At 43.1% G+C, this 11,333-nt stretch overlaps 1 protein-coding gene across 1 annotated transcript; it reads left to right on the top strand.

Annotated features, from left to right (window-relative positions):
• The first annotated feature begins 2,627 nt into the window (after nucleotides 1-2,627).
• Nucleotides 2,628-10,269, top strand: LOC121921826 (zinc finger protein 271-like). The gene is made up of 4 exons (XM_042450426.1): nucleotides 2,628-3,002; nucleotides 4,361-5,318; nucleotides 7,123-7,240; nucleotides 8,331-10,269. Exons 2-4 carry the CDS (start codon nucleotides 4,584-4,586, stop codon nucleotides 10,133-10,135), a joined length of 2,658 nt encoding a protein of 885 aa, XP_042306360.1. The 5' UTR covers nucleotides 2,628-3,002; nucleotides 4,361-4,583; the 3' UTR covers nucleotides 10,136-10,269.
• The last annotated feature ends 1,064 nt before the right edge of the window (nucleotides 10,270-11,333 follow it).

The following is an 11,333-nucleotide window of genomic DNA, read 5'->3' as shown; positions in this document are numbered from 1 at the left end:
ATCTGGTCAACTGCACATTCTTCACCACAGATTTAAACAACTTCCCTACCTGTAATATCATTTTCTCCAGAGCCTAAAATGATGAAGATGGGACTCGGCACTGACACATGAGGCCATAGATCATGTTTTCTAGTAAGTTTCCTTGAAGGAGGTCTCAGAGGCCAACCTGTGACCTAGCAGAGGAGGCTTGAGCCAGGCCCTTCAGGTCTGACCAGAGATGCCCATATCTGTTGTTTCTCATATCTGTAGGGTGGCAAATATGCTCTGGGTTTTAGTCTGAATTTTAAAGCATCTACCCAAGATGCTGAATCTGTTTTGGGGCTACTAACTGAAACTCAAGAGAATCAATGTGGTGAAATGGTTTGAGTGCCGGTGCCGCCTTGAAACCCTTTTTGGGAGAAATACAGGCTATCAATTCCATAGATAAGTGGATGAATAAATTGGACAGTGACTATGGAGATCTGGGTTTGAGCCCCACTTGGCCAAGAAACCCACTGGTTGACCTTGTGCAAGTTGCATGCTCTCAGCCTCAGGGGAAGGAAATGGCAAACCTCCTTTGAACAAATCTTGCCAAGAATACCCCATGGTAGGTCTGCCTTAGAGTTGCCATAAGTAGGAAATGACTTGAAACCACACTACAATAGCGGGCACCCATGGCAGATTCACCAATCCACTGAGGTGGGTTTCACACTATGATAGGTGTGGGGCAGGGTTGTAAATGGTTCAGCATAGTGTATGCAGAGCTGTGATGCTATGCTGAGTCATAGAAAGGGATGTGTCAGTGTGGCCATTCCAGCTCGGCTATTGCGGCTTGGCCATTTCAGTGTGGCCATTTCAGTATGCAGTGCGCTGAAGTGTCACTTCTTTGCCCCCTCAGCATGGCACACCGAATTGTCCCAGACTTATTACATTGGACTCATTTCTTCCCCATATGATCATCACATTATCCACATCCTCAGGCTGCAATGAATGCATTGAAACCATTTGGGTTAGGGTCAGAGGGTTAGTGTGCCCATGCTGGGGTTAGGACTTTTTCTTGATGCTCTGTAAGGGTTAGAGTTAGGGTGCCAGGCCCAGAGTTTAAAGTTAGGGTTAGTGTTTGAACAGATTGTCTGAAATTTCAGCATTCTACATACTGAAACGACTGCACTAAAATGGCCATACTGAACTGGACACACTGAAAAATGGCTATGCTGAAACATCCTAGACCTCTGAGCCATGCAGGATTATGTCCATAGTGTGAAATCTTTTCTCCTTCACATCCCAAACCTTTTCTGTCCTGGAGGGGAAGAGAAAGGCAAGGGAGGGCACTTGGTGCCTCTGCCTGAAAGAGGACGACAGTGATTTCTTTATAAAATATTAAAATAGGAATATACACAAATGCCTGAACAAAAATACACCAAGTAAACAAAATATTTTCATTTGTATATTGTGTCACACATTGGGGGAGGGTGTGATGTCCACATGTAGCTGTAAAGGGAATCCCAAGGGTAGACTCTTGAGAGCCATTGCTTTAGTTGAACCATACTCACAATCCTTGAATTTCTTCACTGATTTGGTCTTGTATATGTGGTTCAGCTAGTAATTCTTGAATTAGTGTTTTGGGGTAAAGAAAGGGAAGCTTGGAAGCTGAAAGAACTACAGTTTCAAATTCAATGTCCTGTGGATGAGATGTCTCCATCTGTCCTCTGCTGTTCTGCTCAGATCTTGCCATTTCAGACCTGTGGCCTCCCTGATTGAGTCTATCCAACCATTGTGTGGTCTGCCTCTATTTCTACTACCTTCCACTTTTCCTAGCATTATTATCTTTTCTAGTGATTCATGTCTCATGATGTGGCCAAAGTACGACAGCCTCAGTTTGTCATCCTGGCTTCCAAGAACTCATGCTAGACTGGGCAGAGTGTTGTGAGAAGGCCCTATTATGCTGATCCTCTCCAAGTTTCTTCTTTTGACCTCAGCTTGCATATGAAGGGTGGAAAGGGGATTTTATGGGATGTATTCCAGACACGTGTTCCAGAAATCCAGTATGGCATAGCCGTTTGAGTGTTGGACTTTGACCAGGGTTCAAACCCCAACTCACCCATGGAAATCCACTGGATGACAAGTCACACACTCTCAGCCTCAGGGGAAAGCCATGGCAAATCTCTGACAAAATCTTGCCGAGAAAACATGATGGGGCACCGTAAGTCAGAAACGACTTGAAGGCACACAACAGCAATAGCAAATTTTGGACAAGTCACTTGAACAAGTCTTGTTCCTGCCTAGGGTTGCCAGATTGAAAACCTGAGGGAGTTCTTGGCCCTTTCATGGTAGTGTAGAAGCATGGATTTCTGTTTGTGTTCTTAGCTTTTAGTGAGTGTTTTTAGCTTTTACTTTTGTAATGTCCCACACTTTTCTTGAATGTCCTCCATTTTGAGCATGACTAAGAAGCATGGGTTTCTATTTCTGAATGGTTTTTAGTTTTTATTTTGTTGCATGGCCTCCATTTTGTGGTGCCTTGTTGTCTTCCTTTGCAGTGAGGAGGGCATAATCTGGTCAACCTGGTGCCATGGCAACCAACACCTCATGCTACACAGACACTGCTCTTGTCCTGAATGGGTTAAAGCCATAGAGGGGGCAATCCTAGAGCGGCCGAGACCTCCAGCCAGGACAAAATGGCGGCCAAAAGCTGCTCACTCCCTTTCAGTCACTGCTATTGTTGAAGGGGGTTAAAGCCATAGAGAGGGAATCCTAGACAAGCCGAGACCTCCAGCTATGGACAAAATGGCGGAGAAAAGCTCCCCTTCAGCTACAGCCATTGTCCTAAAGGGGGTTAAAGGCATAGAGGGGGAATCCTAGAGCGTCCAGCCAGGGGGAAATGGCGGAGTCAAAGCTTCCTTCCGGTTTCTTCCTATTGCTGGAGTGTGGATTGAGCTGTGTTTTGAATTCTGGAGCAGAAGATGGAGGAGACCCTAGAAGCCCAAGCCTCAAGGCTGAGTGGAAGGAGAGCTTGGAGGAAGAAGGTGAAGGAGCAGGAGGAATATTAGCAAGTTTCATGCTATTGGAATGCAAGGAACAACAGCAGCCATAGACTTTCTACCCTTGAAGCTCAAGGCTGCATGATCTGCACTGCAGAAATAATGCAGTTTGACACCTCTTTAACGGCCATGGCTCAATGCTGTGGGATCCTGGGATTTGTAGTTTTGTGAGACATCGAGCCTCCCCTGTCAGAGAGCTCTGGTGCCACACTACAGACTACTAATCCCTGTATTCTATAGGATGGAGCCCATGGCATTCTGACAGTGCTTAAAAACTGCCATGGCTCATTGCTGTGGGATCCTGGGATTTGTAGTTTGCTCTGACACCAGAAGTCTCTGACAGAAGATGCTCAATGTCTCGCAAAACTACAGTTCCCAGAATTCCCTAGCATTGAGTCAGGGCAGTTAGTCCAGTTTGATACCTAATACTAGTTATTATTTCATGCAAGGGACTTTCTTTGCTTGAATCCTGAGAGCCATAAGGGAGTTTCCTAGAATAAGATGCCCAAAATAGTGGAGACTTTTCTTTGACTGGGCTCAGTGAACTTGGGGTGACCTGGAAAAGGATTGGATTTCTTTTTATTTACTCAATTACTGGTTTTGCTGTTTTGGGGTACAGCTTGACTGTAGAAATAATTCAGCTTGACACCACTTTAACTGCCATTGCTCCATCAACAGAATCCTGGGATTTGTAGTTTTATGAAGTACAAGCGCTCTTTGGCAGAGAAGGCCAAGGACCTTGTAAGATGACAAATCTCAGGTTTCCTTAGGATTCAGGTACAGCCCTTAAAGTGGTGCCAAACTGCATTATTTTTATAGTGTAGATTTAACCTTAGTGCTTGTTTGAAGGAGAGCGAGTTGTTGCATTTATTATTTCAGCAAGTTACATCTTATCCCTTTCTTTTGTCCAGTTTTATCTCGTTTGGGGTAATTTTCGATTCTACAGTTCCAAGATGTCTTAGTTTTGCATATCGTGATTTTGAATAAAATGTAGGCTCTGAGCTTTTCAGTCAGTGCACTGTTGAATTGTAAAATTTACTGCCTTGAGATTTAGTGAGAAGAGAGCCAATGTGGCATTGTGGTTTGAGCATTGGACTACAACTCTGGAGACCAAAATTCAAATCCCCTCTCAGCCATGGAAATCCATTAGATGACCTTGGGCAAGTCATTATCTCAGTCTCAAATGGTTTGAAAATGAAACAGGAGGTGATATGACATCACTTCCAGTTGGGTCAGGAGGACCAGTGTGCCCCACGTGGGTGTGTGTGTGTTGTCCGTTTCTTATTTGCCCACCCTGAAGGGATTATCAATAATTTTAAACCTCCTGTCTGTTTTTCTCTTAGGATTAGAAGGCTGTAGAGTCACCCTGAGGAATGCCTGGCTCCCACTGGATGTACCAAGCCCTGGATATTTTGCTGCATTACTTGAAGAAGAGTATAACTGGCTGGGCTGACTTTATCAAGGGAATGTGAAGGATGTAGCTTCAGGACTATGGCGTCCCTTGAGGACTGGTACTAGAAAACAGAGGGGAGAGACACACTATAAAGCTGACTTCTCTGGAAGAAAATGGCATCAGTACAAGAAACAGGTACCACTGGCATTCTGGATCCAGAAATAAAAATGGAGGAGCAGGATTCAGTAGGTCCTGAAGCAGAAGAGGTCAAAGAAGGAACAACTGTCCAAAAAATGGGAAGAAGAGGAGAAGAAGGACAAACAGTCAAAGAGGAACCAGAGGAAGAGCCACCCAGTAACTGGGATGCTCAATTGGAAGAGTTTCTGAGGACCCTACAACCTCCTCATTTGACAAGGAAAACCATTCAACAAAGTGACCGTAAGAGGCCTCAAGTGCCTTCCCAGGGAGTGTCTGAGGCCAACAAGTGGCCTAGAGGTTTGTGGGTTTTCTCAAATGAGGCTCCTATTGTTGAGGGAGCAACAGAGGATGATGAAAGCCATTGCGATACCACACATACTGGGAAAGGAAAAGAAGGACTCCCAGGGAAAGATGCTGTTGGATTGGAGTTGCAGCGGCAGCATTTTCGGACGCTGAGCTATCTAGAGGCTGATGGACCCCAAAATTTATGCAGGAAGCTCCGAGAACTCTGTCGGCAGTGGCTGGTGCCAGAGAGGCACACAAAGGAGCAGATGCTGGAGCTGGTGACTCTGGAGCAGTTCCTGGCCATCCTCCCATTGGATATGCAGAAATGGCTCAGGGATCATGCTCCTGAGTCCTGTGCCCAGGCTGTGGCCCTGGCAGAAGATTTCCTTCTGAGGCAGCAAAAGGCTGGAGGCTGGGAAGGGCAGGTGAGGATGCTTCCAGTGGTCTTCTCAAAATCTTGTTGACTACTCAGTAGCCTTGGCCTGTTTTGCCATCAAAACAACTACTATTTGTTGCCTAATGGGCAGGAAGAGACCCTTTTTATTCAACGATATAGCCGTGTTAGTCTGTAGAATCAGTATGTAGAAACATCTTGTAGCACCTTTGAGACTAACTGAAAGAAAGAAGTTGGCAGCATGAGCTTTTGTAGACTCACACTGTTAACACCTTTCTTTCGGTTAGCCTCAAAGGTGCTACAAGATGTGTCTACACTCTTTTTTATTCAGTCAGGTGTTCGATTTTTGACTGGTTGCAGCAGACAGCATTTTTAATGAGATGTTCAGTGTTTGTATCTTGCAGTTTTTAAATGTGCTTTTTTCAACTATTTTTAACTCATACTTTTTTTAACCAGGTTTGTTTTTTAATAGTTTATTTTTAACTTTCATATTAATAGTTCTTTATCTATACTTGGCTTTTTAACTTGTTGAGAATCCTTGAATCCTGTGTTGGGAGAAAGGCGAGATATCAATTAATTAAATAAATCAGCTCTGAGACTGCCCAAGGACTGTGGGCCAGATGTGGTCATTCAGGAGCTCATAGAAATAATTGTTTAGTTCATTGAGCAATGGTGAATGGAAAAGCAGATGGTTTGGAGGAGCTAATATTTTGAAACAGTATTAATAATGTACTGTTTTACTGACTTTCTGCAGAGGAGCTGCTTTGTACTGACAGTACAAATCTCACTGCTTCTGCAGTGACAAAACCAATTATTTATTTAAGGATTGTCCATGCCATAATACTGTATTTCCGACCTTGAGGGCACATACAGAAACAACAGAGAGCTAGTGTGGTATAGTGGTTTGAGTGCTGCATTACGACTCTGAGACCAGGGTTTGAATTGCCACACAGCCATGGAAACCCACTGGGTGATCTTGGCCATGTTACCATCCCTCATTCTAAAAGGAAAGGCATGGCAAACCAACTCTGCCAAGAAAACACCACGATCAGTTTATCCCTGGGTCCTCATAAGTTGGAAAGAACTTGGAGATACACAAAACTACCAACAGGCCAAATCTCCTGTATTTTAGATATGCAGATGCTATCCTCAGCACTGCTGCCTCCCTGTGCCCACTGTCATCAGAAATAGTGAGAGGCACAAAGATTTCCCTTCCTAGTGTACTGCAAATGTCTATCAATTGATCTGGATGTCCTGCCAGAAGTTAAACTTGCTACTGTTCACCTTCTCTATTTGTCATGTTCCAGTTCAGGAACACTCTCCCCAAACACATTGTACCTTGCTCTCTTTATGTTAATTGTATGGAAGAAGCTGCCTTCCAGTTTGAGAAGCACATGGGAGAATGTTTATGAATGTGTTTCTGACATGTTCCTCGGTGTGTATTAAAGTTTCATCTTTAGGGTGTAGAGTCCCTAGTTGTTGTTGGACTACATATCCCAGATTCCCTGACTATTGGCCATGTTTGTTTGGTTTCTTGGGAAGTTGAAGTTCGGTGTGGGAACCTAAGTTTGGCAACCATTGGTCTAAACTCTGATATATGTTTTTTAAAGTTATGATAGTTGAACTCCTCAACAAATCCTTCTCAACCGGATTGAATGACTATACCATTGGACCTGATGGAAGGCAGCTTTCTATATGCAATGTTTGTTTGCATATTCTCTCTTTTGATTGGACAAGTAACTCTTTGTAATAATACTCTTTGCCCTCCAGTCCCGTAAACATGTTTCACTTCTGAACTGACTTTATTTTGATCCAATATTCATTCTCTCCTCCAGATATCCAAAGAGGTGTTTGTAAATCCCCTCAAGGCAAAGGAGCTTAAGCCAAACACGACAAAAATGAAGCTCCTGACAGAGACTGAACACAAACATAATGGGATTGAAAAATTATTGGGTAAGTCTCTTCAGGACCTGTTTCATTTAATACTATCAGGAATACAGTACTAGCTTTGCATAAGTTAGAAACCCCATAGTCACATACTCATGTGCCTTCTCTCTTTTCTTTGACTTTTCCTCTTCTCCCACCTTCTTTTTCAGTGGTCTCCATCATAATTTTGTTCAGCCTTTCATTCTAGGCACTTCCCTAGCCGTCCTCGGCAGCATTTTTAAAAATCTCTGTCTCACACCTTTTTGAAGATTACTGGGGCTCTGCTAAGCAAAGAATCTAATGGAACAGCCCATAGGCCCTGTGATGAAATTTTTGCAACCTTCTCTCCCCCTCCTGCTACTCACTCTTCCTCCCAGCCAGAGGGGGGAGAGGAGGAGGGAGAAGAAGGAGGTTTCTCCATGGTGGTGGCTACTAACATCCAATTTAGAGTGGAAGAACTTTTGCAAAGTCTGGCAAAATAGAGAAAGGTACTGTGTTGCTTTTGACTGGCTGGGAAGGGAGGGTGAGAGAAGATGGATTCTCCATAGCAGTGGCTGCTAACATCAGATTGAAAGTGGAAGGACATTGGAAATATGGGGGAGATGTGGCAAGGTTGCAGAGAGAGTTACTAGTGGTGCTTTTGGTGGGAGAGGACTCGATATCATTCATGTCTGGCAGGGACTAACATATTTGTGGTTTTTCCACTTTTGTGGAGATCCTCTGCCCGTAACCTCCACAAATGTGGAGCAGTGACTGTATATGGCAGATTGGGCAATCTTGACTGAGTGAAGATTTGAATCTGGCTCTCCATTGTTGTTATCCATCTCCAGATGCTAACCCACACGAGCAACTATTAAAATGGTTTGTTGATTCTTTCTTGTCCATGAGTGCTGGGGCAGTCAAGATTTCTGACACTTCCGTTCACAAAGGAGAGAAGAAAGATGTTTCTTAAATAACACATCTAAAATGGCAGGAAAATAATTTCTGGAGTCTGAGGGTCACCAGAGAGCTCATAGAAAGAGGAAAACTAGAGAGCCTGTAGAGTCTAAAGAGTGCTCTAATTTGAATATAATGTCTGAGTTATACTTAGAGCCTTCTCCATTTTTTCTCCTAACAGGTGGTACAGAGCTGACTGAAAGTGAGGAACAAAAACCCTTAGTTGAGCGTACTGAAGAAACTGAAGTACCAATGACATCCATGAAAACTGGCAAACAGAACAGTTTCCTGTGTCGGGAAGAACCTGATGAGAATCGACAGAGGGCAGACCAATACAAGGGAAATGGCAAAGAAAAGGTTGAAGATCAGATTATTTTATCACAAGATGTCTGCAGAAGTATCTGTGAGCCCCACATCTGGGATGTGCAGAATGAAGTGAAATACAACACAAGTGAGGAGGACTTTAGTCAAAGCTCTCACCTTATCATGCACGAAGGTTTTGATGTAGAGGAGAAGCTATATAAGTGTTGGCACTGTGGACAAAGCTTCAGTAGCAGCTCAACTCTTGTAACACATGAGAGAACCCATGTGGGTGAGAAACTGTATAAGTGTTCCCACTGTGGAGAAAGTGAGAGAACCCACACAGGCCAGAAGCCACATAAATGTTCACACTGTGGAAATACCTTTGGGTGGAATCCAGAAGACAAAATTCAGGCAGGGGAGAAGCCATATACATGCACAGAATGCGGAAAAAGCTGCAGTCAGAGATCAGATCTTCTTAAACATCAAAGAACACACACAGGTGAAAAGCCTTATAAATGTTCAGTGTGTGGGAAGAACTTTAGAAATGGTTCAGGTCTCAAAGTGCACCAGAGAATCCACACTGGTGAGAAACCATATAAATGTTTGCACTGTGGGAAGTGTTTCAGCTGGAGTTCACACTTCATATCACATGAAAGAATCCACACAGCAGTGTGCTCCTACTGTGGGAAAAGTTTTAGTCAAAAATCAGAACTTGCTGAACATGAGAAGAACCATGCTGCAAAAGACTTATGTATATGTTTTGCTTGTGGGAAAATCTTTGAAGTCAGTTCAGAACTAGTTGCACATGTGCGGACCCACAAGGAGAAACCATTTGAATGCTCAGTCTGTGGGAAAACCTTCAGGAACAGTTTACAACGCATTGCACATCAAAAGGTCCACACAGGAGAGAAGCAGCATAAATGTTCACACTGTGGAAAAAGCTTTAGTCAGAGACAAAGCCTTATTATTCATGAGAGAATCCATACAGGAGAAAAACCACATAAGTGCATAGTGTGTGGGAAAAACTTCAGAAACATCCCAAATCTTAAATCTCATGAGAGGACTCACACAGGTGAGAAACCATATAAATGTTCCCACTGTGACAAAACTTTCAGGTGGTCTTCCCATCTTGTATTGCATGAAAGAATTCACACAGGAGAGAAGCCTTATAGGTGCTCAGACTGTGGGAGAACTTTTGATAGACGGTCCAATCTTCTTGTACATATGAGAATTCACACAGGACAAAGACCATATATCTGTTCATACTGTGGGAAAAGCTTCACCTCAAGCTCTGTTCTTCTACGACATCAGAAAATTCATGTAGGGGAGGAAGTTTGTACCTGTTCCCAGTGTGGGAAAACTTTTAGACAACGATCAGGCCAGGCAGAGAAGGCGCTGAAATGTTCTGAGTGCATCAGAAGCCATTACCTGAGTTCAGATCTTGTTGTACGTGTGCGGACACATGCGGATGAGAAACCATTTGAATGCTCAATTTGTAGGAAAACATTCAGGAACAGTTCCCACCTCATTACCCATCAGAGTGTCCACACTGAAGTTCAACCCAATCAGTGCTTGGACTGTGGACGGAGTGTTGTGAGAAGGCCCAATCTCATGGTGTCTGCAAACAGCCAAGCAGGGCAGAAACCACACAAATGTTCTGCCTGCGAAAAGAGATTGAACTAGATCTTGATTCTTACAAAAACTTGGAAAAATTAGAACTGAATTTTCTTCCATTTTTCCCTCTTGACATTTCACTTTTCTTTCCCTTAAAAATTAAACTGACTGTATGCGTTAAAATTAAATAAAAATTGTTCGGTCAAGAGAAAAATTGCATGTGCTTTACATACTGTGGAAATACCTATAGGGCAGCCGTTACTGGAAATGAGTATCTCTTACAAAATAGATTTCACTTATGGACATGTTTAAGTGTGCAATTAGTAAGGGAAAACTTTCAAATGAAGTCTCTTGGTATTACTGGAAATAGGATCTTATTGCTGTGGAGAAAATTATTCTTCAGATCTGATTGTCCCAGAACCATTATGAGTCCTGTAGATTTTACTGAAATCCAGAGTCTATAGATCCATGTATGGTATTAGAATATCATCTGACTATGGATCTGATTGCCAATTTCATTTCATTTTCATTTCAGCAAGCATCACCCACACATGCTGCCAAGCATGTATTTGTAATAATAATGGCTAGGGGCTTGTTCCTTTAAAGGACAAAGCAGAAGTTCTCAGAAATAAACATTATGTCATTAGTGACTACATCCTTCAAGTTTTCTGTTTTCCTCTAGAGCATCATCATAGGCACAGATATGATTTAAGGATTATATGTTCAACATTAAGAGGAACTTCCTGGCAGTAAGGGCTGTCCAACAGTGGAACACACCCCCTTGAAGTGTAGTGGAGTCTCCTTCCTTGGAGGTCTTTAAACAAAGGCTGGATGGCCATCTGTCAGGGATGCTTTGATTGGGATTTCCTGCATGGCAGAATGGGGTTGGACTGGATGGCCCTTGCGGTCTCTTCCAACTCTACGATTCTATGATTCTATTATCTGTGCTGCAAAGACTAGATTTCTCCTAACATGTTGTCTTCTTGAGTCATTGGACTATAGGTGCCATAACTATAAGTGTTAATTGGAAGAATTTCTCCCTCTTTTTGAATATTTTCCTCAAAATTGATTTCATTCATGTCATTCCCTCTCACCCCATTATTTTCCTCTTGTATGTCTCTTTGAGGCTGTCCGCTCTCTTGGGCTTTCTAATTTCATCACCTTGGTACTAGTCCTTCTGTTGTGTTGTCCTTAGCAACACAGGGCATTCCAGACATCAGGGGACATCCCAGCCGTCCTCCTGACTTTGGATTCTGAGGGACTAAGA

The sequence above is a fragment of the Sceloporus undulatus genome, chromosome 2, assembly GCF_019175285.1.
Source record: "Sceloporus undulatus isolate JIND9_A2432 ecotype Alabama chromosome 2, SceUnd_v1.1, whole genome shotgun sequence".
NCBI classification, from domain to species: domain Eukaryota; kingdom Metazoa; phylum Chordata; class Lepidosauria; order Squamata; family Phrynosomatidae; genus Sceloporus; species Sceloporus undulatus.
Note: the sequence above shows the minus strand (reverse complement) of the source record. Positions and strands in the feature narration are given on the sequence as shown.